Source organism: Ochotona curzoniae, unplaced genomic scaffold (genome assembly GCF_017591425.1).
Source record: "Ochotona curzoniae isolate NIBS_2020 unplaced genomic scaffold, NIBS_Ocur_1.0 contig_908, whole genome shotgun sequence".
NCBI lineage: Eukaryota > Metazoa > Chordata > Mammalia > Lagomorpha > Ochotonidae > Ochotona > Ochotona curzoniae.
In genome coordinates this window covers 15,268,456-15,296,341 of record NW_024466607.1, presented here as the reverse complement: position 1 = coordinate 15,296,341, position 27,886 = coordinate 15,268,456, and the positions used below count along the sequence as shown (strand labels likewise).

The 27,886-nt window shown below is 49.1% G+C and overlaps 2 protein-coding genes across 5 annotated transcripts in view; both read left to right on the top strand.

The window, feature by feature from the left end:
• Positions 1 to 86: 86 nt before the first annotated feature.
• QARS1 (glutaminyl-tRNA synthetase 1) lies at positions 87 to 6,880 on the top strand. Of its 2 annotated transcripts, none has more exons than XM_040994451.1 (24): positions 87 to 242; positions 365 to 479; positions 822 to 931; positions 1,392 to 1,467; positions 1,636 to 1,700; positions 2,094 to 2,147; positions 2,256 to 2,316; positions 2,394 to 2,465; positions 2,574 to 2,659; positions 2,793 to 2,879; positions 3,429 to 3,528; positions 3,648 to 3,726; positions 3,804 to 3,912; positions 4,016 to 4,146; positions 4,246 to 4,338; positions 4,454 to 4,591; positions 4,997 to 5,084; positions 5,174 to 5,317; positions 5,441 to 5,545; positions 5,700 to 5,792; positions 5,889 to 6,016; positions 6,110 to 6,176; positions 6,251 to 6,376; positions 6,730 to 6,880. In XM_040994451.1, exons 1-24 carry the CDS (start codon positions 126 to 128, stop codon positions 6,778 to 6,780), a joined length of 2,295 nt encoding a protein of 764 aa, XP_040850385.1. In that variant the 5' UTR covers positions 87 to 125; the 3' UTR covers positions 6,781 to 6,880. The 2 variants fall into 2 exon arrangements, with proteins under 2 accessions (XP_040850385.1, XP_040850384.1); XM_040994450.1 differs by having other exon boundaries at positions 365 to 512.
• A 630-nt stretch (positions 6,881 to 7,510) lies between these two features.
• The window catches only part of QRICH1 (glutamine rich 1), a 48,046-nt gene continuing 27,670 nt past the window's right edge, over positions 7,511 to 27,886 (top strand). The window contains exons 1-3 of one of the 3 annotated variants that reach the window (XM_040994434.1): positions 7,809 to 7,963; positions 9,349 to 9,408; positions 21,553 to 21,882. In XM_040994434.1, coding sequence (XP_040850368.1) covers positions 21,574 to 21,882 — 309 coding nt within the window. In that variant the 5' untranslated portion in view covers positions 7,809 to 7,963; positions 9,349 to 9,408; positions 21,553 to 21,573. Of the gene's footprint in view, positions 7,547 to 7,808; positions 7,964 to 9,348; positions 9,409 to 21,552; positions 21,883 to 27,886 lie in introns of those variants that run through there. The other 2 variants (XM_040994435.1, XM_040994432.1) reach the window with 2 other exon arrangements.

The window sequence follows — 27,886 nt, the reverse complement described above, 5'->3', positions numbered from 1 at the left end:
CGCCTCCTCTATCCTAGGCCTGACGCCATTGGGTCGCTCCTAAGCTTCGCCTTCCTATTGGCCAGAGGGTGAATGCCGACGCGCCGACTCTACCCAAACTTTCTTTTGGTTTCCGGTACCTGGTCATGGCGACTGCGGACTCTCTGTCGCTCTTCACCGGCCTCGGCCTGAGCGAGCTCAAGGCCCGCGAGACGCTCAAGAACGCGGCTCTGAGCGCGCAGCTGCGCGAGGCGGCCACCCAGGTGCGAGCGAGCGAGCGGCTCCCTGCGCCTCGTGCGGCCGGCGCTGATGCCACTGTGCCTTGCGGGTGTCCCTCCCTCTCACTGAGCTTGTGGGGCTTCTCCCCCGACCCCTCTGATTCCAGGCGCAGCAGACTCTGGGCTCCACCATCGACAAAGCTACTGGGACGCTGCTGTACGGCTTGGCCTCCCGACTCCGAGACCCCCGGCGTCTCTCTTTCCTCGTGAACTACATAGCCAGCAAAAAGATCCGCACGGAACTGCAGCTCAGCGGTGAGACTCCTGCTTGTCCTGCCAGTTTCACAGGAATCCTTTCCTTCAGCTTTTGGGGCCTTTTTTTTCTGCCTTTTCTACCAAGCTTCCTGCCAAGTCCTCCCACCCTAGCCCAGTTCCTTCTTGCAGGTAGGGACAATAGTGACACTGATGGGGGTGTCCACTGAAGTCTGCCGGGAGCCACCCCACCCGCTCCTCCCTGGGAACACAGGCGTTTTTTCCGTTGTGAGGTTTCTCGGGCATGGGGCCTTCTTTTGTCCGCCGCTTGATGCCGAGATGCCACCAACTCACCAACTGTCCCTTTCGCAGCTGCCCTAGAGTATGTGCGGAGCCACCCCCTGGACCCCATCGACGTCCGGGACTTTGAGCAGGAATGTGGCGTGGGTGTCATGGTGACCCCAGAGCAGATTGAAGAGGCCGTGAGTTTTGTTTTTTATTTATTTTTATTGAAAAGTCAGATATACAGAGAGGAGGAGAAACAGAGAGGAAGATCTTCCATCCTATGGTTCACTCCCCAAGTGACCGCGACAGCCAGTGCTGCGCCAATCCAAAGCCAGGAGCCAGGAACCTCCTCCAGGTCTCCTAGGTGGCTGCAGGGTCCCAAGGCTTTGGGCCGTCCTCAACTGCTTTTCCAAGCCACAAGCAGGGAGCTGAATGGGAAGTGGCGCTGCTGGGATTAGAACTGATGCCCATATGGGATCTGGGCGGCGTTCGAGGTGAAGACTTTAACCACTAAGCTATGGGGCCAGGCCCCGTGAGTCTTTTTTGTCCCCAGCCATGGGGCTTCCTCTCCAGACCCCTACTTTCAAACTCAGGGAGTGGGAGTGTGGGTTCCACAAAAGAGAACCCTCCTGAACAATATGGCTTGTGTTGCTGCAGGTGGAGGCCACTATCAACAGGCACCGGCCCCAGCTCTTGGCTGAACGTTACCACTTCAACATGGGGCTATTGATGGGTGAGCAGGGGCTCTGTCGTTCTCTCTGTGGTCATGCTACATTGTTAGAGCAGGAGGTGGGAGCCTGTGGTCTGGCTGGACCCAGGCCCTGTTTCCTTTTCCGGGGAAAGAGAGTAGGGTGTGCTCTCTTTGGACCCCTTCCACAGTTTCCTCTGCACACGCTTCTAGGAGAGGCTCGCGCTGCACTCAAGTGGGCAGATGGCAAAATGATCAAGCATGAGGTGGACATGCAGGTAGGCACCTTCCTGAGCTGGATGCTGGTTAGACTGTTCCAGAAGAAGGCCTGGAGCCCACTTGAGGATGGATGAGTGGAGGGGTTCCTGGGTTCTGCCCCTCCTTCTCAGATCCCTGGTGTCTGTTTCCCTAAAGTAAGGCCAGTAGGGCCCTTGTCCAGGGATGTTGGTACAGAATCACAGGAGGGTGTGGGCAGGACATTGTGTGGGTCTAATGTGCCCCCTCAGGAGGTAGAAAGCATGTGAGGTCTGCAGAACCCCATGAAAATATGATGTGGGGTGCACTTGGGGTGGGAACAGTTCTTTGAGGCTCTTGGGTGGGTGGTGGGTGGGGTCAGCCGGGGCAGCTGGGAACAGGACACTGCTGGCTCTGCCTGACCACTCTCTGCTTAGGTCCTCCACCTGCTGGGTCCCAAGATGGAGGCTGATCTGGAGAAGAAGCCCAAGGTGGGGACTGAGGTCAGGGGGAGGGCGAGATATCGGGGAGTGTTGGCCTCAGTAATCCCAACTCCCCACCCAGGAGAGATGCTGACACAGTTTTGGGGCTCTTTTCAGGTGGTGAAGGCTCGGTCTGAAGAGCCAGACCGCAAAACTGCCAAGGATTTGGTGGAGAACGGTGAGAGGCTTGTGGTAACTCTGTGCTGCGTACAGCAGCTGTAGCCAGAGGACAAATTTGTAGTTTCTTCACTGTAGGTGAGCCCGTTGGTCAGACCCTGTCTCTGCTGGAACAGCTGCGCGGGGAGGCCCTTAAGTTCCATAAGCCTGGTGAGTGGCTGAGTTAGTGCCCCAGCCAGGGCTGCCACCTTGGCTGGGAGCCCTGTTGCTAGGCCCTGGTCTGTAGATGGGTCCTCAGGCTTGTTCTGGCCCTGGCAGGGGAGAACTACAAGACTCCAGGCTATGTGACCACCCCACACACCATGGATCTCCTGAAGCAGCACCTAGAAATCACAGGGGGGCAGGTACGTGGGATCACGGCCAGGCCAGCCGCCACCAGATGTCCTCATCCACTGCCATAGCCTCCCTAGCAGGAAGGGAGGGTGGGTAGTCCAAACTCTGACCTCATGTCTCTTGTTCCATCCCTACTTCTCACAGGTTCGTACCCGGTTTCCACCAGAACCCAATGGGATTCTACACATTGGACATGCTAAAGCCATCAATTTCAACTTTGGCTATGCCAAGGTGAGCATGCGTCAGGGACCTGGCCAGCAGGGTCATCACTGATTGCTCCTGTGGTTAGAGATCTGGAATGTGGGTCTTTCTTGTCTTGTGCTTAGCCAGGGAAAGGTCATAGATGCCACTTGTGACATATTCCTGGGACTCCTTAGACTTGTTGGGAAAAAAAAAAATCTCAAGGTGGCAGTTAGCGAATTCAAATTGGCTCAGGAAGGGGCTGGCATTGTGGCATTACAAGCTAAGCTGCTGCCTGCAATGCCAGCTAGGCTTGAGTCCTAGCTGCTCCCTGCTAATCACCTGGAAAAGCCCTAGTACTTGGGTCCTGCACCCATCTTGGAATCCCTGAAGAAGCTTCTAACTTTAGCCTGCCCCAGCCTGGACTCAAACTGACACCCATGTGGGATGCTGGTGCTGCATTTAGGTGCAAGAAGGAGAGGGAGGTTTTTGAAGGTAATGTTTAGCTCCAACCCAGGAGAGCTCTAAGGATGTCCCAGTTTCACGAGCTGGGCTGGGGGCTCGTGGACCATGTGGGAGCTCACAGACACACTCTCCTAGGCCAACAACGGTATCTGCTTCCTGCGCTTTGATGACACCAACCCTGAGAAGGAGGAAGCCAAGTTCTTCACTGCCATCGCTGACATGGTGGCCTGGCTGGGTATGGACCGGGTGAGGTTTGGCAGGGTCTGGTTGTCAGTGGACCCCTCCCTGAGCCCTGACCTGCCACGCGATGTGTTTTTCTGTGGGTTGTTCTCATCCGTTCTCTTTCTGCCCCAGGCTACACACCATACAAGGTGACTTACGCCTCTGACTATTTCGACCAGTTATATGCCTGGGCTGTGGAGCTCATTCGCAGGTGAGACCTAGTACCTGGTGATGCCCAGCCAGGTAGGCTGAGCAGCGTATGCGCACTTATCGCTTCTTCCCCCACAGGGGTCAGGCTTACGTGTGCCACCAGCGAGGCGAGGAGCTCAAGGGCCACAACACCCTGCCCTCACCTTGGAGGGACCGTCCTGTAGAGGAGTCGCTGCTGCTGTTTGAGGTGGGGTCCTTTAGCGGGGCAGCCGGCATTGGGTGGCATCCTAAGATACTGAGGATGAGATGGGCCGTGCTGAAGAGAGAGTCCAACCCATTGCTCCTTCCAGGCAATGCGCAAGGGCAAATTTTCAGAGGGTGAGGCTACGCTGCGGATGAAGCTGGTGATGGAGGATGGCAAGCTGGACCCAGTAGCCTATCGTGTCAAATACGTACCGCATCACCGCACAGGGGACAGATGGTAGGTGAGGGCATGGGAGGGCATGGGATGGGGCTGGGCCATGGAGCAAGTGCGGTAGGAGATGGCGAGGATCGGGGACCTGGTCGTTATGTGCCACAGGTGCATCTACCCCACCTACGACTACACCCATTGCCTCTGTGACTCCATCGAACACATCACACACTCCCTCTGCACCAAGGAATTCCAGGCCCGGTGAGGAGCCCAAGTCCCCAGGGCTGGCAGGGCCAGAGGGATTCTCACAGCCCTTCCGTGGTCTCCGTGATTTTCAGAGGTGTCAGTCCTAGCCCCAGCCCTGCCCTCTCCCTAGACGCTCTTCCTACTTCTGGCTGTGCAATGCCCTGGATGTCTACTGCCCCGTCCAGTGGGAATATGGCCGTCTTAACCTGCACTATGCTGTTGTCTCCAAGAGGAAGATCCTCCAGCTTGTAGCAGCTGGTGCTGTGCGGTACGTGTTGTCATTTGGCTGCTCAGAGTTGGGAGCAGGCTTGGGGTGGGGATAGTAGTGGCAGGTGTATAGCCTATGGATTAAGATGGCGTATCCCAGATCAGGGGCCTCGGTTTGATTCCTGGCTCCAGGTGTACCTTTCTGCCAGTGTAGTTTGGTACTTATGTGAGGTAGTTGGTAATGACTGCGGTAGTCGGGGGGGCGGGGGGGAGGTCTCTGCTACCAGGAGGCCTGGGTGGAGTTCTGTGCTCTCCAATCAGGTCCAGTCCTGGCCATTGCAAACATTGGGGAATAAAACAGAGGATGGGAACACTCTTTCAGTCTCCTTAAATTATGAAACCAAAATCCCCCAAGGTGGTACTAGTGACCTCGTAGGCAAAAACTTCACACCTCCTTCACCTACAGGGACTGGGATGACCCCCGGCTCTTCACGCTCACAGCCTTGAGACGGCGGGGTTTCCCACCTGAAGCCATCAACAACTTCTGTGCCCGGGTACAACCACTGGTCTGGAGGGGCAGGTGTGGGCTGAGGGCAATGACCTGCAGTTCGGGCTGGGACTCAACGCTGAACTGGCCTACCAGGTTGGAGTGACCGTGGCCCAGACCACAATGGAGCCGCATCTCCTGGAAGCGTGTGTGCGGGATGTTCTGAATGACATGGCCCCTCGGGCCATGGCTGTGTTGGAGTCACTACGGGTTGTCATCACCAACTTTCCTGCTGCTCAGGTGGGCCCGCCTCTACCTGTGTTTGGGTGAGGGTGTGGCTGGGGTATTTAGCCAGGCTTGGGCATGTGGAAGGGGGGCGGTCAAAGTGTCTGGAATGACAGATGTGCATTTTGTGCTCGACAGTCCATGCAAATCCAGGTGCCCAACTTCCCAGCAGATGAAACCAAAGGCTTCCACCAAGTTCCCTTTACACCTGTTGTCTTCATTGAGAGGACAGACTTCAAGGAGGTGAGGGCGGGTTAGAGTGTCTCTTCCTGGGGTCCTAGAGTCTTCCCCTGCCCCTCTGAGCCAACCTTTGCTCAGCTTGGGGGCTGGGGAGAAGCCACTCCTGCTTTCTTTAACCCCTGCAGCCTCTGGGGTCTATCCTACCTACTCCCTCTAGGAGCCAGAGCCAGGCTATAAGCGCCTGGCGTCTGGCCAGCCCGTGGGCCTCCGGCATACAGGCTACGTCATTGAGCTGCAGCGCCTCGTCAAGGTGAGAGCCAGCTGCAGCCTGCCCGCTGCAGTGCCTGCCTGCCAGGTCTTCTTGGGTCCCCCTGAATGAGGCTGCCTTGCACTCCATCCCTTCCAGGGCCCCGATGGCTCCGTGCAGAGCTTGGAGGTGACCTGCAGACGGGCAGATGCTGGTGAAAAACCCAAGGCCTTCATTCACTGGGTGTCACAGCCCCTGACGTGTGAGATCCGCCTCTATGAGCGGCTGTAAGTGAGCCTAACTGGGGTGGGTCTGGGTCCCAGGTGGGCACTGTTGCAGCTGCCCAGCTGGAGAGCTCACTCCCTCCACTCTGGCTCCAGGTTCCAGCACAAGAATCCAGAAGATCCCACAGAAGTGCCTGGTGGATTCCTAAGTGACCTGAACCCGGTAGGTCTGTGGGGCATGCAGAGGGGCAGGCCTCCTTCCTGGGCTGGGTTGCCGCCTGACTGCCTCGCTTCCAGGCATCGCTGAGAGTGGTGGAGGATGCGCTGGTGGACAGCTCCGTGGCCCTGGCAAAGCCCTTCGACAAGTTCCAGTTTGAGCGCCTTGGCTACTTCTCCGTGGACCCAGACAGCCGCCCTGGAAAGGTGCTAGGCTTCCCCTCCGTGCCAGTGACACTGGCTGCGGTCCACGGTGCCACACGCTTGGCCTGTGTCCTGTTTGTGGATTGTCCCCATCATGGAGGGGCGGTCCTCTGCTGTGGATGGCCGGCCCCAGTTACGTCCATGCACCCACTCAAGTGCAGCCCCCACCCTAACTAATCCTTAAATCAGGGGGCAGACCTGAGGTTTGTCAGAGCTAGCCAGGCTGTCAACCCAAGTCCTGAAGTTAGCAAGAGCCCATCGCTACAGGACTCCTGGCCTTTGGTCCCTCACATCCTCCATGATGAAGAGGGAGCTAAGAGGCCTGGGTTGATGCTCATTCCCCCCCTGCCTTCCAGCTCGTGTTCAATAGGACTGTCACACTGCGAGAGGACCCTGGGAAGATGTAAGCTGGAGACGTCACGAACCTACCTACCTCTTCTGGAAGCTGGGGTTAGGCTTTGCCGGCCCTGACTCCAGGGCAATAAAGACAATTAAAGCCCCCCTCCACACTGGAGCCCGTGTGTGATCTGTGTTTGCAGCATCTGGGGGGCTCCCAGGGACATTCGTGTGTGTGTGTGTGTGTGTGTGTGTGTGTGAGAGAGAGAGAGAGAGAGAGAGAGAGAGCGCGCGCGCGCCTGTGCACATCCCAGAACGGGTTTTGGGGATGCTCCACCTGCCCGCGGGCCTGCTCAGCGCCCTAAGTGTGTCGGGCACAGGCAATCAAGCCACTCCAAGTTACGCGTGGTCACCAAGCACTATGTGGGAGCTGGTCCTGGTGCGGGGCTGGGAGAGGTGCATGTTCTAGGGAGGCTCCAAGGCAGGTTTGCTTGGTTTGCAGGGGCAGCGCAGAAGCTCCTGGGTGAGGGGCGCCTGCAGCTTTAATGCCCTCCACATTTTCCCTGTATACAAACACGGGCTACCCGAGGCTTCCTTTAAGGTGGCCCTGCCTGTGCACGGCCACGCTGGGCTCGCAGCCCGCGGCCCGGGGGTCCCTGGGTGCTGGGTGCTCCAGGCAGTACACGACCGGAGGGCTTCCCCGGGGGTCCTCGCTCCGAGACGCCGGGCCCAGCTCGGGGGTGTCGGGGGACCACCTTAACGCAGAGGCCGAGCCGGCTTGGGCCCCGCCCCGCGTGGGGCTGCACCACCCGAGGAGGCTCCGGCGGGCGGCGGAAGGTGGGCTCCGGCTCCGCGGCCAGGCCGATCCCCCGCTGACCCCGTGCCTGGCTCCGCCCCTCACGGAGGGGCGTCCAGGGGCGGGCCGACCCGTTGGCCACCCAGCCACGACGCAGCCTGGGCTGGGACGTCTCGCCTCCTGGGCCAAAGGCGCGGCCTTCCCTCCCGGGTGGAAGCGTCCCCTTTAAGTCTGGCCAGGAGGCAGCCCCTACTTCTCGCGTGATCCGACCCTCAGCTTCTCGCGAGAGGATCCATCGGCCCCCATTGGCTGTGAGGGTTGAATGTAAGATGGCGCCCAGGGAGCTGTGAGGAGAAAATCCTGTCGGTCTTGGAGCGGCGACGGCAGAACCGGGGCCCCGGGCGGTGCGGCGGGGCCGGCGGGGAGAGCGGCGGCGGCGGCGGCGGTGGCGTCGCCGGGTGAGGGCTCTGCTGGGGAACGGGGCTCCCGGAAGGCCGCGGGCCTGCGGACACTGGGCCCACCCCACACACACACACAACGGCGGGGCGGGGGCGGCCGGGCAGCTGCCGCGGGGCGCGGGAGCCCTTCGGGGGGCAACGCCGGCCGCGGACGTCCCCGGGCTCGCGGCTGCCCCCGCCGGTGGGGGAGGGGCGGCGGGGCGGGTGGGCGCGGCGTGCGCGCGCCGGCGCGGGAGCGCGCCCGAACCTCTGCTGCTCCCCCCCCCTTGGCGCTCGGGTGCGCGCGCGCCGTGCGGCCTTCACGGGGCGCATGGCCGCCGACGTGCGCGTTCTCGGCCTGAGATTTTTTTTTTTTTTGGCTTCTCTTTTCCCGGCTTCTGGGAACTGTGTGTGTGTGTGTGTGTGTGTGTGTCTGTGTGTTTGTGTGTGGGCCCTGTGGGCTGGAGCGTCTTTCCGGGGCGCGCGCCCTCCTGCCAGCGACTCCCCCACCTCTCCGCTAGTTTCGGGGGGCGCGCGTCTCTCGAAGCCGATCGCGGGCGGGCGGACTTTGCTGCGTGGGGAAGGTGGCGAGTTCGGGCCCTTCCGAGCCTGCTGACGTCCTCCCGGCAGCTGGGGCCTGGGCTGGCTTGCGGCTCTGCTCTCGTGCGAGGCGGGCGAGGCTCCCCGGGAGGGGTGGGTGGGTGCAGCCCCGCTGAGCAGAGCCTCTCACTGTAGGCGTGAGAGGGCATGGGTTCTTCACCCACCCTCGGGTGCTTTGTGGAGGAGAGGGGAACCGTGCTTGGCCCCTCAGCCCTTGAGTGGGCCCTGTTTGGCTTTCCCTAGAAGCCAGGTCTTCCGTAAGCGCGATTCCTGCACGCCAACCCCCACCCCGCACTCTGAGCTCAGACACGCCAGGTACTGTCCTGAAATGTAGACCTGGAGCCCCCTCCCCTCCCTTTTTTAAACCTGCGGGTCTGGGGACTTACTTGAATCGGTTTGGACAAGGAGCCCCTCTTGCCCCAGCCCAAAAAGTCTCTGAAGTGAAGAACTGAGTATAAACGCTTTTATTCTTATTACTGCGATTTCAAAACTCTCTGGGGGAGAAATTTCTCAACTCTGTAATGTATTTCTGTAAAAGTCACCATTGGTTTAGGGTTTCCATTCCTTCCCCCTCCCCTGAGGTCCTAAGGTTTGTCCTAGGCGAGTAGGTGTCTGCCCCCGCCCCCCAACACTAAACAGCTGCCACTGTGTGTGTCTTGGTATTGCTTCATGAGGAAAAAAAATAAAATAGAAACCTGAGGGAAAGTGACCGGGTAGTTGTGGCTGCTAGCTGGGTCTATTTGAGAGCGAGGTACGACGGTCAGAAGCTGAGGGTGGAAGGAACTTCTTTGTTCTGTCTTCTTCAGAATGTTAGAAGTCTTAAGACCTCAGGACAAGCAGCAGAGATACATGCAGCATGGTGACCGGTGAGTGTAAATTGTTGATGGGCTGGACGTCCGTGGGCACCGTTATCCCCTGGTCGTGATGACACATGACCTAGCACGGGCAGAAGCCCCACGGGGCCGCAGCGTGGAGTCGTGGCCTGCTGCCTCGGCCCTGCAGGCACCTGGCGCTTCTCAGGGAAGCAGCTCGGTTTAGAGCTCCCCGCTCTGAGTTTATTATCTGTCTTTATGAAGTCAGTTTGGACTCCTCATTTTGAATTTGTGAATAATGTTTCGATAAGCTTGTCAAGATTAACCTGCTCGGTGGATGTCTTAGTGCTTTGATAATTTGGGTTCTTCCAAACCACAGGCCCAGTAGTGGTTACATTTTCTGGTAAACTTGATTTATTCCACAAAAGAACGAGAAGGGGCTTTGGGTGGGGACTCGGTGATGGCCCGGACGCGTTCCTGTGTGTGAGACTGCATGCTGGGTTTCTGCTGACTCGGTGTGGATTGTTCCGCTGTCTGTGCTCCTTGCCTGTCTGCTGCCTCGGTGACCTCTGGTTTCTGAGCCTCCGAGTGAGGTGTTGACTAACACCTGACCTCTGTTTTTGTTTCAGATTCTTGACATTGTCTTTAAGCATCATTTAAATGCTTCTAGGGTTTTTCCCCAGCTGTCCCTTTTGATTGTGATTTCTGTTAACTGAGGTGTCTGCATGAGAAGATAACAGTCTACTGTCTTTGCTGAAAAGGGAAAGAAACGGTCGTTTGGCATCATTCTGTAGGTCAGCTAGACTGTAACTACAAGAGCTCATGTTTATTAGATTTTGCTTGACGACAGAGCGACAGAGAGTGAGCAAACGCGTGCTGTCGCATGCGTCTTTCTGGGGTTCATTCCCCAAATGCCTTTAGTTGCCTGGGCTAGGCCTCGGTGCAAACAGGAGTTGAGTGCGCAGTCCGGGGTGGCAAAAATGCAGGTATTTGAGCTGTCCCGTGCTGCCTCCCTGAGAGTACATTAGCCGAAAGCTGGGTGTCACAGAACCTACCCCTGGTATTTTTTTCTTACTTATGTATTGTACTTCAGTTTTTGTCTCAAATGCTGGAGCTGGCAGAAGCTGGGAGCCAGAAAGCAAGTCAGGTTTTCCATGTGAATGGCCGGAATCCAGGTACTTAGGGTCACTGCTGCCTCCCAGAACCCGCAGAAGCAGGGAGTGGGAGTGAGGGGCCAGAGCCTGGGAATGAAGCTGTCTGGGACCCCAATGTGGGACGTGTGCATCTTACAGGTTGGGCTGCTTGTTGGCCCTATTTCTCTCTCTCTCTCTTAAGTTTGTGAAATACGTTTCTGTATGTAAGAGCACTTCAAAAAGTATGTAGGAAGTAGAATTAAAGATAAATCTATCTTGGTCCTGGCACGGTGGCCTAGTCGCTAAAGTCCTCGCCTTGAATGCCCCAGGATCCATCTGGGCACTGGTTCTAATCCCAGCAGCTCCACTTCCCATCTAGTTCCCTGCAGGAAATTCCTGGCTCTTAGCTTCAAATTGGCGCAGCACTGGCTATTGCGGTCACTTGGGGAGTGAATCATCAGAAGGAAGTTCTTCCTCTCTGCCTTTCCTCCTCTCTGTATATCTCTGACTTTGCAATAAAAATAAATAAACCTTTAAAAAAACTTTCTAAAAAAAGATAAATCTATCTTGGTGCAGAGAATTTTGAAATTTGTGGGCATTTTGTACTATACATTTCCATGAAGGTTTTTGAAAATCACTTGTATACATGGATTTCTAATTTTTTAAAAGATTTAATTGTTGTATTGGAAAGGCAAATGTACAGAGAGAATAAGGTACAAAGAGAAACAGCTTCAGTCCGCAGGCTCACTTCCCTTGTGGCCCCAGTGGCTGGAACTGAGCCAATCTGAAGCCAGGAGCCAGGAGCCTCTTCTGGGTCTCCCACTCGGGTGCAGGGTCCCAAGGCTTTGGGCTGTCCTCAACTGCTTTCCCAGGCCACAAGCAGGGAGCTGGATGAGAAGTCAAGCAGTTGGGACACGAACCAGTGCCCATATGGGATCCTGGCACTTAGCCATTGAGCCATTGTGCTGGCCCCGTAAAAACATCTCTAGGGATAGAATTACAGTGTTCTCCCTTTTATATAAAAATTATTAATATTATTTTAAAGATTTATTTATTTTTATTGAAAGATGGATATACAGAGAGGAGGAGAGAGAGAGGAAAATCTTGAGTCCAATGGTTAACTCCCCAAGTGAGCACAATAGCTGGAGCTGAGCCAATCCGAAGCCAGGAACCAGGAGCTCTTCTGGGTCTCCCACACAGGTGCAGGGTCTCAAAGCTTTGGGCTGTCCTCAATTGCTTTCCCAGGCCACAGGCAGGGAGCTGGATGAGAAGTGGAGCTGTCGGGATTAGAACCGGCGCCCATATGGGATCCTGGCACGTGCAAGGCAAGGACTTTGACCACTGCGCTATCTCGCTGGGCCCTTAAAAATTATTTTTACTTTTGATGATTTTTTACATAGTTGATTTGGGTGATTATGATCAAGGGCTACAGAAAGGTGGGTGAGATTACTATTTCCACATTCTCTTTTTCCTTCTGTATCTGGGGGAGTTAAGGAGAGAAGCCATACCCATTCTCGAAAATACCTCTGTACCCTGGGATGGAGGACAGCCACCTAAAGCCACACAGAGGTCCTCAGTGTGGCGCATGTGCTGAGGGGCCTGCTCATGAGGTTTTGATAGTTCAGCATACTGTGTTCTCTAGAATGGATATTTGCAGCTTCACCATATAATGCAGTTTATAGCCAATCAGTACTTAGTAGGAGTATTTTTTATTTTTAAAACATTTATCCGTTTATTTAAAAGACCTCATGACCAGAGAAGGGGAACAAAGGAGCTATCTTCTTGCCAAATGAATAGTCAGGTCTGGGCCAAGCTGAAGCCAGGAGCCAGGGACTCTGTCCTGGTCTTCCACATGGGTGATAGACAAGCCATTTTCCCAGATGTATTAGAGGGAAGCTCTACTCAGAAATGGAGTAATAGGGTCCTGCATGGTAGCACAGAGGCTAAAGTCCTCACCTTTATGCCCTGGCATCCCTATGGGCACTGACTTGTGTCCTGGTTGCTGCACTCCCCATCCAACTCCCTCCTTGTGGCCTGGGAAAGCAGTCAAGGACGGCTCAAAGCCTTGGTACTCTGCACTGGCATGGGAGGCCTAGAAGAAGCTCTTGGCTTCTTGCTTCGGATCAGCTCAGCTCCGGGTCATTGCAACAACTTGGGGAGTGAGTCAGCAAATGGAAATTCTTTCTGTAAATCTGCCTTTGCAATAAAAATAAATAATAAGTCTAAAATTAAAAGAAAAAAATGGAGTAATTTGAGAGTTGAATCAGTACTGCAAGGTTGAATCCATTGTCTAGCAGTAGTCTAACCTACTTTGTAGTAACACTGACCCCAGGAGTGAGAATTTAATATTCCTAATTGAAGATGTTAGTAATAGGAAGATGGAATGATATGGGTGGTGTGGTGAGACAGCGGATTAAACTGTCACCTACCGTGCTGGCTTCCCATTTGAATACTGGTTTGAATCCTGGCTGTTCCACTTGTATTTAAACTTTTAAATAATTGTTTTATTTTTGGTATTGTTTACATAGTTGAGAAGGATACACGGCCATGTGGACCACTTACTAGGTTGGAAAAGGTTGAGGTATGGGAAAAGGTGGGTGAGATAATTGTTTCATCCTCCTTTTTTTCCCCTCTTATGTCTGTGGGAAATGAGACAAGGAAGAGGACAGCTCCCAACAGCCTGATTGGTTCTGTCAGTACCTGGGGTTGGGGAATGCCACTTGATGTTATTCTAGGATCCCCAAAGTGGAGCATGTTCCAAAGGTGCTGCTTAAGTGGTTCAGTATTTCTGAAACGCTGTTGATTTCATTGCTCCAAGGTTGAGGAAATCCTTCCAAGGTTCTTTGGCTGACATAGTCCACTTTGAGTCGCCATTCACCCAGATACTTGCTGTCAAAGCTTGGCGAGGGGAATTGTCCAAGTTGTTTTGTGCTCCATTATGACTTTTTTTTTTAAAAGATTTATTTATTTATTGGAAAGTCAGGTATACAGAGAGGAGGAGAGACAGAAAGGAAGATCTTCCGTCCGATGATTCACTCCCCAAGTGAGCGCAACGGCCGATGCTATGCCAGTCCGAAGCCAGGATCCAAGAACTTCCTCTGGGTATCCCACACGGGTGCAGGGTCCCAAGGCTTTGGGCTGTCCTGGACTGCTTTCCCAGGCCACAAGCAGGAAGCTGGATGGGAAGTGGAGCTGCTGGGATTAGAACCAGTGCCCAGATGGGATCCTGGGGCATTCAAGACGAGGACTTTAGCGACTAGGCCACCGTGCCAGGCCCACATTATGACTTTTTATACTAGATGTCTTTGCAGAACTCAGTGAGCTGTCATGTCCCCTATGTGCACCTGGGCATGCTGTCCACTGCGTAGTCTTCAGCAACTGAGGAGGCCCACTTTGAACACACAACTCCAAGGTCAAACTACAGATCCTGTGATTTTCCCTGTGGCCAGAGTTTTGAGTCCAGTGTTCCAGTTGGCTGTGGGGTGGGGGAGGACGGTCCCCAAAGAAACCTTGCCTGTGGTGACCCCAGACCTGACTCCTGTGTGTGTCAGCCATTGTGGAGTCCATCTTAGTTTGTCAGCTGCATCAGCCTACACACACACTGGTTGTTGGAATTGCTGGGTCAGTTCTGTCCCCAGCCCCATTTCGTTGCAAACCAGTGGATGCTGTGGCCCAGCCCTACCTTGTTCATCACACACTTGGCCCTCATGCACACCAGTAAGAACTCAACCCAGCCCGAACAACTTCCAAAAGCCCCCACCAGGCCTGCCTCCAGTCCTGGTTCCTATGCATACCCTTATGTGCAGCAGACTGATCCAGTCCTGCATCCAGTTTGCGTCTCTTATGCATCATTGGGCATTTGAGCTTAGCTCAGCCCAACTGACCCCACTATCCAGCCAGCACTTAGGCTAGTAGGTGCTACCGCCTGTACAGTCCGGTCTGTCCTGAGCCCTGGTTCTCACGAGTGGGAGCTGCATCCCATCAGAGGTGTCCACAGTTTCTCTACTAAGCCCACTCTTGTCTGCTGCACATTCAAGACCCAGTCTACAGAGCAGTGAGGGGGAGACCAGGCCCACAGAGATAAGAGGTAAGTTACTCAAGAAGGGAGATTCAAGTGTGTTTTGAGATCTCCCCTCAGTACCTAAATGGACAAAGAAATTAGCAGACTGAGCTATGGAAGTAATTTTTGTTTTGGAGTAAACTTTGCCTATTTTACTATATTGTGTTTGGTGATAAAATAATAAAAACACTGGAGAGTCTGCTTGTGTAAGGATGGAGGCACAGAAAAGACTTGAAATTTAGTAAATCGGCTCCAGGATTGGCTTTTAGGTTAGTAGTTTAGTATGCCCTGGGAGAACCTAAGTAAAGGTTCCTCGCCCTGGGGTGGAAGGGAGCATGGCGGGAAGGGCCGGGGATGACAGCAATGGACTTGGGCTGCTGGTGAACTTCTGCTGACATGCCTTCACTGTGGAAAGCCACTTTACTTGAAATATTTAGAAGCAAATGCTTTAAAAACTCTTACCCCTCCATAAACTTTTCTTTCCCTGATTTTACTGTACTCCCATAAGTTTAGAGTACTGAAATACCTGAACAGCTCCATGTTTTCCAAAAGTATTTAAATTTCTTTACTGCTTCTCACCAACTCTTTTGGAGTTGATTCTAATTAAGAATGTTTTATCTTAAGAGTTTGGGGTTATGGAGGGTAGTTTTGGCAGATTAGTCTTTTTCTCTGTATTATGAAGGCTGAAACTTTGTGTTTGGTTAGCAGCATCTCGAAGTTAGTAACTGAAGTTATTATTGAATAAGTTATTCATTATATAAGTTTTGGTGGCTGATGGTTTTGCTTGAGAGTTTTGGATTTTGAAAAATCCAAAAATTATTCTATGATCAATCAGAATTTGTGTTTGTTGCTGTGACTACTGTGCAGAAATTTTAAAAAAACATTATTTTTTTGATTTATTTATTTTTATTGGAAAGGCGGATATACAGAGAGGAGGAGAGACAGAGAGGAAGAACCTCCATCCGATGGTTTACTCCCTAAGGGGCCCCAGTGGCTGGAGCTGAGCCAATCGTAAGCCAGGAGCCCGGAGCTCCTTTTGGGTCTCCCACGCGGGTACAGGGTCCCAAGGCTTTGGGCCGTCCTCAACGGCTTTCCCAGGCCACAAGCAGGGAGCTGAATGGGAAGCAGGGCCACCGGGATTAGACCCGGTGCCCATATGGAATCCAGGACATGCAAAGTGAGGACTTAAAACACTACACTATCTCGAAGGGCCCAAAACTTTTTTTAAAGACATACTATTTTTTATTTGAAAGGCAGAGTTAACAGGGGGAGGAAGATACAGAGAGATTGATCCACTGCTTCACTTCCCTAAGTGGCTGCATTGGCTTAAACTGGGCCAGGCTGGAGCCAGGAGCTTCATCCATATTTCCCACTTGGGTGCAGGGGTCCAAGCACTTGAACCATCTTTTAAACTTTCCCAGGAACATTAATAAGGAACTGGATTCGAAATAAAGCAGCCCAGGTTTCCACCTTGCAAGCGCCAGGATCCCATATGGGCACCACTTCAGAACTGGCCACTCCATTTCCCATCCAGCTTGCTGCTTGTGACCTGGGAAAGCCCTAAAGCTGTGGGATCCTGCAACTTTGTGGGAGACCCTGAAGAAGCTCCTGACTTAAATCAGCTCAGCTGTAGCTGTCTGTTGCAGTCATTTGGGAAATTAACCAGCAAATGGAAGATGCTTCTTCCTGTCTCTTCTGTGAACCTCCTTTATGAAAATAAATAAATTAGTCTTTAAAAAAAAGAAATGAGGGCCCGACGCGATGGCGCAGTGGTTAAGGTCCTCGCCTTGCACGCCCGGGATCCCATATGGGCGCCGGTTCTATTCCCAGCGGCCCCGCTTCCCATCCAGCTCCCTGCCTGTGGCCCGGGAAAGCAGTCGAGGACAGCCCAAAGCTTTGGGACACTGCACCCGCGTGGGAGACCTGGAAGAGTCTCCTGGCTTCAAATTGGCATAGCATTGGCTGTTGCGCTCACTTGGGGAGTGAATCATCAGATGGAAGATCTTCCTCTCTGTCTCTCCTCTCTGTATATCCGCCTTTCCAATAAAAATAAAATAAATCTTAAAAAAAAAAAAAAAAAAAGAAATGAAGCAGCCCTGACTTGAACCACCGGGAAGCCGGTGATGTGGTAGCAGGTTAGCCCACTGTAACTCAGTGCCAGCCCCACATATTGTGTTATAGTTACCTTTTCTATTTAATACAATTGGTGGAAGATACAGGAGAGTATTAGAAAGGGAGAAACTTAAATCCTGTGTGATTGCATCATCTAGGTGTGCCTGGTAGCATTTTCTCTCTGTGTGTATTCTGCCAGGTGTTTTTCCTAAATATATATGATTAAACAGTACTGGGAAATGTAAATAAAATTTGTTGGCTGCCTTTTTCTGCATATGTCACTTTGTCATTAAATATTGGTAATTAAAAATTGGTTGGGGTAAGGAATACAAATGTTGACATGCTTTTTCTGAAGTTGTGGGACCATCATTGGAATCACACACAGAAAGCTTGGAAGTAGTTCCTATATATTTTTTCTTTTTCTTAAATGTACAAGGAATTTTTTATTATTATTTTATGACACAGTTGCAGGAAAGTTTAAAGCATATATTTGGATATTTTCTGGGTCTCCCACATGGGTGCAGGATTCCAACGCTCTGGGCCTTCCTCGACTGCTTTCCCAGGCCACAGGCAGGGAGTTGGATGGGAAGCAGGGCTGCTGGGATTAGAACTAGCACACATTTGGGATCCTGGCGCATTCAATGGGAGGACTTTAGCCACTAGGCCACCGCAGCTGGCCCTGGATTGGAATTTCTTGTAACTTTTTGAAAATACTAGTGTAGAGTTGCTGACAGGAGTTGCTGGAAGGTTCTGGGCAGCAGGATTGTTTGTATTGTTGGGAACCTTCATTTTCAGATTTTGCCGCATGCTAAAAGGAAAAATGTATGATTGATTAAACAAAATTGTACCCTGCTTATCAAAGATACACAGCCTGGAACGTTAATTTTCTTATCTGACAGGGTGACATTTAGAGATAACTCTGAAATTAAAATTACTGAATCTACAAATGCAAGTTCAAAGTAATTGATTATAGCAAAAATAAAAAATGGTAGTGGTCAGGTTTGGCAAGGTGCCTCAGACTGTGCCTAGCAGGTGGTAGATGTTTACAATTGGTAGATTGTTGATTGTAATCTATCACATCACTGACTCCCACTGCCTTCCCCGGCTTACCTCCAAAAAGCTAGATGCACGTTAGCTCTGTGGAAAAATTTTGTTTGCAGAAAGAAAAGCTGGTGAAGTTTTCCTTCAGACTTAACATCAAAATGGAGATGCAGGTTTGACTCCACTGGGGGATGTGGGAACTTTGCTTTCCTAAATAGCAGCACTCCTACAAAGACTGTCCAGTTCTGGAATCTGAATTTATTTTTAAAAAATTTATTTATTTTTATTGGAAAGGTAGATATACAGAAAGGAGGAGAGACAAAGAGGAAGATCTTCCATCTGATTAGTCACTGCCCAAGTGACCGCAATGGCCGGAGCTGTGCCAATCTGAAGTCAGGAGCCAGGAGCTTCTTCTGGGTCTCCCATGCAGGTGCAGGGTCCCAAAGCTTTGGGCCGTCCTCCACTGCTTTCCCAGGCCACAGGCAGGGAGCTGGATGGGAAGCGGGGCAGCCGGGATTAGAACCAGCGCCCATATGGGATCCCAGTGGGTTCAAGGCTAGTACTTGAGCCACTAGACTATTGCATTGGGCCTGGAACCTGAATTTTTCTGTTTGCTTTGTGTTGATATCTGTACTTTTCTCAGATTTAAGACAACAAAGTTCACTGGATTACTTCATGTGTGTTTTCAATAATTGGTTTTGCATAGGAACTGCAATTTTACCACAGGCAATCTTGAAAAGTTAAGCATTCTTTCCATATTTTATGGACATAAAGCTCATTGTTGAAGAAAATACATTTTAGGAAATATAAATTTTCATTGATCTTTGAAAAAAAATTACAAACTGAATTCTGAGCTAGGAAAGGATTAGTTGGAGACTGCTTATGTCATCTTTATCCTCTTTTTAGCCAAAGGGTAGGTATAATTAGAAATTATGGTTGGGTCCGGCATAATAGCCTAGTGGCTAATGTCCTCTTTTTGAACCCACTAAGATCCTATTTAGACTCTGGTTCTAATCCTGGTGGCCCTGCTTCCCATCCAGCTCCCTGCTGTGGCCTGAGAAAGCAGTGGAGGATCTCCCAAAATCTTGGGACCCTGCACCCGGAAGAAGCTCCTGGCTCCTGGGTTCGGATTAACGTGGCTCTGGTTGCTGCTGTCACTTGGGGAGTGAATCATTGGACAGAAGATCTTCTCTGTCTCTCCTCCTCTCTGTATATCTGCCTTTCCAATAAAAATAAATAAACTTAAAAAATTGTGTCACATTATAAATTTTATGATATTTGAACTTGATTATGATAGGTGCTTTTATACAAGTTCTGTTTGTTTATTAGAAAGAGACACATCTATCTGCTGGTTTTCTCCCCAGATGCCACCCAGTGCCTACCTTGGCTGGGAGGAGGCCAGCAGCAGGACCCCTGTCACGGTCCCCATGTTGGAGGTAGGGCCCCTCCCAGTTAGCCATCACCTGCTGCTTCCCTGCTGAGCCTCAGCGGAAAGCTGGAATCAGAGCCAAGCCCAGCTGAGACTCGGGCCCTGCTATTCAAATGTGAGGGTGTTTCACCCGCAGTTTACCCTGCAGAGACCCCACCTTAAGGAAGTTGGCGTGTTGATGTTAGCAGGGCTGCTTTAACACGTTCTGTGCCAGTGTGGCTGGTGAGAGCTCATGGGTCATGTTTGTGAGGTGGCATGTTCTGAACCCACAAGGCAAGGACAGTGTGCTTGGCCTGGATGTTCTTGTCTCCATGTGCCGTGGGCGTGGTTGTTATCTTAATTTTAAACTGTCACAGCAGACTTAATTTGTATTCAGAGAAGGTAACTGTCCTGCTCTCCTTGCTCTCTAGGAGCTTTCGATGGAAGACAGGCTCAGAAAATATGGGGAAGGGCAGGGAACATTGCTTTGGGTGCTCTGCTGTGCTTTGGGTTTCCCAAGATGTGTGGCCTGAAAGGTCTGGTCTCTGTGTTTCCTTACTTAGGGAGAAAGAATTTGTAATACATGCCTTGTTAAAAAGAAAAAGTGCTGGTCTATTCTGTTTAAATACACCTCAGTAATTTGTACACTAGACATAGGCTTTTCACATATGTAGCTATGATTACTTGTAGTAAGGACTGTGTATTTTGATTTTGTTTCACTTTTGCCCTGGATGTGTAGGTTTTCGTCCCAGGTGTATACTAATCATTTACTAGGAGAAAGAAGTGTACATCTTTTCTGTGATGTTTACTACTAGGTTAGGAACTAATGTATGGTTAGTCATTAAAGGTATGAGGCATTGTGATGCTGCTTATTCCAACTTGAATTCCAAATGCTACACGTGCCTTATGTAGACTATTCAGGGAAGGTCAGGCCATACTTCTTTATTTAAAAACTATCATACAAACAAAAAACACTTTAAAAATTTTACTTGAAAGACAAGAGTCAGGGAGGATCTTCCCTGTTTTGCTCCCTAAGTGGCCACAGCAGCTCGAGCTGGGTTGGACGGAAGGTAGGGACTTCTTCCGGGTCTCCCACAAGGGTTTCAGGGTCCAGGCACTTGGGTCATCCTACTGCTTTCTGTGCACATTAGCAGGGATCTGGATTGCAATTGGAGTAGTTGAGACTCAAACTGGTGCCATTATGGGATGCCAGCACTGCAGGCAGTAGTTTTACACACTACATACCACAGTGTTGGCCCCTCCTCCCAAGACATAATCTTGTCTTCCAGGAATTCAAAGCCACGTAGAAATGAGGTAGTTTCCCATTTACTTTGTATCTGCAAAGGAAAAGGATTAGAAATTGATAAACTGGCTGATATTTCTGACATGATGACTCAGAAAAACAAAATCACTTTCCTAGAGGATGTGGCCAGGCCACCATCGACTGGGCACCCAACAGTCTTTAGGTGGTACTGTTTTCTTTCAGGTTTTAGGCACCTTTCTGATTCTAAAATACATGATTTAAAAAAAAAAAAGGAAGAAGAACTTTGCAGAATTGATTTCTGAATTTCAATAGTGACCTAGTTATTTAAGATCCTCTTAAAATCTTCCCTAATTTAAAAAAATTGGTTGACAGTGTAGTGTTATCTGTGGATTAGATGTTACTTTTTGTTTGTCTTGTTTCTTGTTTTTTTATTATTGTTTTTGGTTTTTTGGTACTATTTCTTTAAGTGCTTTGCATATTTTGTCACCTTTGAGGTAAGTGTAATTTTAATCCCAATTCATGGATGAAGCTAAGAATAACTGATTTGCTTAAGTTGCATGTCTAAGGAAAGATTGAATTAAGATGTGAATCCAGGGAGTCTGGCTCCAGAGTTTATGCTCTTTACCTGTAAACCTTGCTGTAAAGCAATAGTAGCAGCTTATGGCAAGTGAGGTTTTTTGGTGTTTTGGTTGGGAGATGTGTTTTGGGTCATGGCCCAAATGGGTGGCACTCCTGTCTCTTGTGGGACCTAGTTGGCAGTGGAAGTAACACCATATAAGTAGGAATCTGCTCCTTGCATCCTTTTTGTTTGGTTGTTCTGTCTGTCCCTCACAAAGCAATTTTGCATGTGATATTTACCATCCAGTGCTTGGCTCTGCAGAGAAAATGAGGTTGGCCTAGTGCTGGGAGGGGCATATGTATTCAGCCTGTTTATCCAGTACCATGGAGCATGCTTCTCTTTGTTTTCGGTGTGGTGTAGTGGTTTGATTTTGAGAAATGTGAGTGAGAATGATTTTTAAGTACTATTGTGAGAAAATAAGGTGGTATCATGAAACTTCCCTGTAGATTCTGGGTGTACATAGTACTCCCCTGATACAAGGGGGATTGTTTCTGCACATTTCTAAAGCAAAAAAAAAAAAAAAAAATAGCATAATTTTGACTTCTGTATACTTATTTCTAGGAACCCTAAGGACTCTGCAATATGAATAATTCCCTGGAGAATACCATCTCCTTTGAAGAGTATATCCGCGTGAAGGCCCGGTCTGTTCCACAGCACAGGATGAAGGAATTTCTGGACTCGCTGGCCTCGAAGGGGCCAGAAGCCCTTCAGGAGTTCCAGCAGACAGCCACCACCACCATGGTGTACCAGCAGGGTGGGAATTGCATTTACACAGACAGTACGGAAGTGGCTGGGTCTTTGCTTGAACTTGCCTGTCCAGTCACCACCAGCGTTCAACCACAGACACAGCAGGAACAGCAGATCCAGGTACAGCAGCCACAGCAGGTTCAGGTAAGCACAATTGTGTGGTGCATTCTGTTTTGTATAATTTATTTACTCTAAAGGTTTTGATTAATAGAAACATCAAATTTACATGTTATTTTAATGTTACATGTTACTTTTCACTAAAGGAATCTTTTAATTTTTTTTTTTTAATTTTGAATTTTATGGTACAATTCCATAGAGTCTGGGATTCCCCTCCACTGAAGGGAATCTTTAAAATTCTGTTGAATAGGGCCCGGCGCGGTGGCGCAAGTGGTTAAAGGTCCTCGCCTTGCACGCCCGGGATCCCATATGGGCGCCGGTTCTAATCCTGGCAGCCCCGCTTCCCTTCCAGCTCCCTGCCTGTGGCCTGGGAAGGCAGTCGAGGACAGCCCAAAGCTTTGGGACCCTGCACCCGCATGGGAGACCCGGAAGAGGCTCCTGGCTTCGGATTGGCATAGTATTGGCCCGTTGCGCTCACCTGGGGAGTGAATCATCGGACGGAAGATCTTCCTCTCTGTCTCTCCTCTCTGTATATCCGCCTTTCCAATGAAAAAATAATAAAAATAAATCTTTAAAAAAAATAAAATTCTGTTAAATACTAATGCTGTCTGGTTAGTATGGCTTAAAAATATTTCCATCACTATAAACTGAAAAGACCACAGGTCGTTGCTGTTTGCTTTGGAGAGTTAAATAATACTGAGAGTGAATTTGAATGTGACTGAATCTTCTCTTTTATCTGTGTCAGCCAGAGCAGGACAGCATGGGAATGCTAACATGGGCTTATGCAAGCATCGTATTTGCTCTAATATGAAAATGATGATGTATTATAGCAATGTTTGCTTACTTGTGTGCATCTGTAACTCTTTATAAAATTTCTAGGTTGGCATTTGTTATATGTAAGCCTCAAGAAATAATACTATTAATAAACTTACTGAAAGGGAGAACTGATATATTTTTTCCTTAGTAGTAATTATTTCCAGTTACAAATACTGTTTTTTTTTTTAAAGATTTATTTTATTTTTATTGGAAAGGCGGATATACAGAGAGGAGGAGAGACAGAGAGGAAGATCTTCCGTCCGATGATTCACTCCCCAAGTGAGCACAATGGCCGATGCTATGCCAATTTGAAGCCAGGAGACTCTTCCAGGTCTCCCACGCGCGTGCAGTGTCCCAAAGCTTTGGGCCGTCCTCGACTGCTTTCCCGGGCCACAGGCAGGGAGCTGGATGGGAAGCGGGGCCGCTGGGATTAGAACCGGCGCCCATATGGGATCCATCGTGCCAGGCCCTACAAATACCACTGTGATGCCACTGTGGTTTGAGTTTCATTTAACTCTGGATAGTGTTTTTTATTTGATTGTTTTGTTTTTTTAACATCAAGGAAACAGGAAAGGAAGGGAAACATGATAGAAAAACCAGGATTGTGGAGAGATGTATCTGATGAGGTAGAGGGTTTTGAATATGACCCTATGGCCCTGAGGAATACAGACAATTATATTGGCAGGACATGGGCTCTGAAACTGCAATCCTGGTTTATCGTGGTTATTTATTTTTACTAGTTATTTTATTTTGAAAGACAGAGAGATGGAGAGAGGGAGAGGGGACAGATTCTTCCATACACTGAGTCATTCCTCAGATACCTGCAGTAAGCTGATGGGCCAGACAGAAAGCCCAGCTCTCAGAACGCCCAGCTGTGTCTTTCCGATAGATAGCAAGGACCCAAGTATTTTGGCTGTTACCTGCTGCGGTTCCCATGGTGTGCATTACCTAGAATAGGGTGTAATAAGGGCTATGGGTACCTCAAGCAACATCTAAACACTGTGCCAGCTGTCTGTCCCATCAGCGCGGCTCTGGCTCTTGTGGCCATTTGGGTAGTGAACCAGCAGATGGAAAATCTCTCACCCCCTCGCTGTTTGTCTCTGTAACTCTGCATTTCAAATAGAAAAAAGGTAGATCTTGTAAAAAAAAAAAAAAGGATACTGAATTTAAGGGGAAAAAAATTCTATTACAATTTAATCATAGGCTTATTTCTTTTTCTTTGTTTCTTTGCTTTAATATTTTTTATTATTATTGGAAAGACAAATATGCAAAGAGAAGGAGACACCTAGAGAAAGGTCTTCTGCCCGCAGGTTAACTCCCCAGTGGCTGCAACTGCCTGAGCTGAGCCGATGTGAAACCAGGAACCAGGAGCTTCTTCTGGGTCCCCCACGCAGGTGCAGATTACCAAGGTTTAGAGTTGTCCTCCACTACTCTTGCAGGCCATAAGCCGGAAGGTAGAAGGGCAGGGAAACATCTGGGATATGAAGTTGCACCCATATGGGATCCCAGCGCATGTAAGGTGAGGACTTTAGCCACTAGGCTACTGCACCAGGCCTGATAAATTCCTTTTTGGGAATAATGGACTGTAACAAAGTCCTTACAGTATTAACTTTTCTTTCAGAAATGAAACAAGAAGTATAAATAATGTCATGTAATTTTTACAAGTGAAGTAGTTAGAATTTAAAATTACAGACGTAATAGTAATGTACAGGTATCCCACCTAGATGATCTAATTTCCATTAGCATTACTGCTTGTTTCTTTACCCTTTCATCTCTTTACAACTACTCATTTATTCTCTGATTCTGTACAGATATTCCTGTGCAACATTTCCTATGAAAAGAACTGTAGAACATATGACTGACTTTGCTTAGAATTATTTTTAGCATTCATCTGTGTCATACCATATATCAACATTTTATCTCTTTGATTGCCCACTAGTATTCCGTTGTATGAATGGCAGGCATTTAGCCAGTGGTTAAGATGCTGCTTGGGATCTGCATCCCATGTGAGAGGGCCTGCCTTTCGGTTCCGGCTCCAATTCCGGCTCCGTTAATGCTCATCCTGGGAAGCAGCATGTGATGGCGGAAAGCACTTGGATTCAGGCTCCTGTCCCAGGAGGATATCCGAGGATGGAGATCTCTTTCTCTGCCTTCAAATAAACACAAACTTTACAACAGATTATTCCATTGTATTGCTATACCATATTTTATTTATTCATCAGTTGATGAACATTTGAGTTTCTGCTTTTTTGCTATTATGAATCGTGCTGCTATAAACTATGAATGCCTTTTTTGTTTGTTTAGTAAAAGCTTTTATTTATTTATGTATTTAAAAGTCAAAGTTACGCAGAGAAAGGGAGAGACATAAAGGTGTGTCCCCAGATTCACTTCCCAGATGGGCATGATGGCTATAATTTGGCCAGTTCAAAGCAAGGAGCTTCTTCTGAGTCTCCCTCTTGGATGCAGGAGCCCAACCATTGCATTGGGCCATCCTCTGCTGCTTCCAAGGCGCATTAGCTGGGACTTGGATTGGAACTGGAGCAATTATGGTACTGGCGAATGTGTGGAATAGGCTGGTGTCTCAGGCATCAGTTATACCCACTGTACCACAATGCTTGCCCCTATGATTAAGTTCTTATAAAGTCCTGATTGTGTTTTTCTGGATAATTTAGGAGTGAAATTGTTGTATTACGTGATTTAATGTCTATTTCTGTCAAATAAGTTTAACCCTTTGAGCAGCTCCCAAACTATTTTATAAAGGAGTGCTGTACCAATTGTACTTTTTCAGTAGTAACGTATTAAAGGCTTTAGTTTCTTAATATCTTCATCAGTACTTGTTATTTTTCTTTTTGCAATTTATTTATTTATTTACTTGAAAGAGTTGGAAAACAGGGCTGCCAGAATTAGAACCGCCACCCATATGGGATCCTGGTGTGTGCAAGGTGAGGACTTTAGCCGCTAGGCTGTCATTCTGGGATTTCATTTATTTTTATTTGAAAGACAGATAGATAGAAAGAGGATAGAGAAGGATCTTACATGTACTGGTTCATTCCCCAAGTGACTGTAATAGCTGGAGCTGAGTGGGTTCAAAGTCAGGTACTTCTTCTGGGTCTGCCACATGGGTGCATGGTCCCAAGGCTTTGACTTTCCCAGGTCATAAGCAGGGAGCTGGGTTGGAAGCAGGGCTACCGAGATATGAACTGGCACCCATATGGAATCCTGGCACATGCAAAGCAAGGACTTTAGCTACTAAGTTACTGTTCCAGGCCCTTTAGTGTTTTTTTGTTTTTGTTTTTTTAATTTCAGCCATCCAGATGGATGTGAATAATGTCTCATTGTAGTTTTATTTACATATGTATCAAAGCTAATGATGGGCCCAGCGCGATGGTGTAGCAGTTAAGGTCCTCACCTTGAACGCGCAGGATCCCATGTGGGCCCCGGTTCTGATCCCGGCGGCTCCGCTTCCCATCCAGCTCCCTGCTTGTGTCCTGGGAAAGCAGTCGAGGACGGCCCAAAGACTTTGGTACCCTGCACCCATGTGGGAGACCCGGAGGAGGCTCCTGGCTTTGGGTCGGCGCAGCACTGGGCAGCACTGGCCATTGTGGCCACTTGGGGAGTGAGTCATTGGATGGAGGATCTTCCTCCCTCTGCTCTGAATATCTGATTTTCCAATAAAAAATAAATAAATCTTTTTTAAAAAGCTAATAATATCAAGCAATTTTTCGTGCTTAATTTGTCATTTGTGTTTGTTCTGTGAAAAAAGTATGTATAGGGCCTGCTGCGGTGGCTTAGCTGCTATGAGTCCTCACCTCGCATGTGCCGGGATCCCATATGGGCGCCGATTCTAGTACCGGCTGCCCCACTTCCCATCCAACTCCCTGCCTGTGGTCTAGGAAAACAGTCGAGGACGGCCCAAAGCCTTGGGACCCTGCACCCATGAGGGAGACTTGGAAGAGGCTCCTGGCTCCTGGCTTCAAATTGGCTCAGCTCTGGCCATTGTGGCCACTTCGAGAGAGAATTATTGGATGGGAGATCTTCCTCTCTGTCTCTCCTCCTCTCTGTATATCTGCCTTTCCAATAAAAATAAATTAAACCAAAAAAAAAAAAGCATGTATAGATACTTTTACGCTCTTTCTGTGTGATACAAGGAAAGTCTAACTTTTGTTCTTTTTTTTTTTTTTTAATGAATTGATTATTTATTTGAAAGGCAGAGATGGAGATACCAGGGCTGAAAAGGTTGGTCCAGCAAGTCATCGATCCCTCTTGTACTGATTTACTCCCCAAATGCTCTCAACAGCCCAGGCTTGGCAGATCTGAAGCTGGATGCAGGACACTTCATCAAGGTCTTCCATGGGGCTTACAGGAACCCACTTGCTTGAGCCATCACCAGCGCCTCCCAGGGTGCACCTTAGTAGGAAGGTGGGGTCAAAGCAGATCCAGGTGTTGAGCTCTGACATTTGGGTGTGGTCACAGGCATACTGTTCTGTGTCTTACCATTTGATTACTTCCACCTACCTCTGTGTCTGCGTGAGGCTAGTAGTAATTCCATTTTAGATTCCATCAGATGTCTGTCTGTTGGGTTTTTAAATTTTTGTGTGGAGACATAGAATGTACCTGTTTTCCTAACCTTCTCAACTAGTAGTCCTCCTCTTTATTGCTTTCCATAAAAGTGTTTCAGAAAATTTGTGGACAGTAGAATTAAAAGATAAATTTAGGGAGCAATATTGTGGGTAAAAATGCTACCAACATCCAGTGTGGACACTGGCTTGATTCCTTTCTGTTTACTTACCATGTCACTTTTTGCTAATGCCCTGGGAGATGCATCAGAATATGGCCCAAGTGTTTAGTCCTTTGCTACCAGTGTGGAAGCCCTAGCTGAAGCTCCTGGCATCTACCTGACTGACCCTGGCTGTTTTGGCCATTTGGGAAGTGAACCAGTGTATACAAAATCTCTCTTTCTCTGAATGTAATTCTAACTTGGACATAAACAAATAAATCTTTAAAATTTAAGTATAATTGTATTGTGTAATTTTTAAAAATCTGTGAATAGCTTTTTCATTTTTTACTATCTATATGAATATACCTAAATTGTATTTATAAATTGTTTGCTTGTGCTATTTTACCAATATTTGAAAAAATAGGATTCATTTTGAAAGAGTTAAAAATGAGCTAAAACCCTAGTATTTTTTAGGTTCTCTGGATTGGATATGTGCCT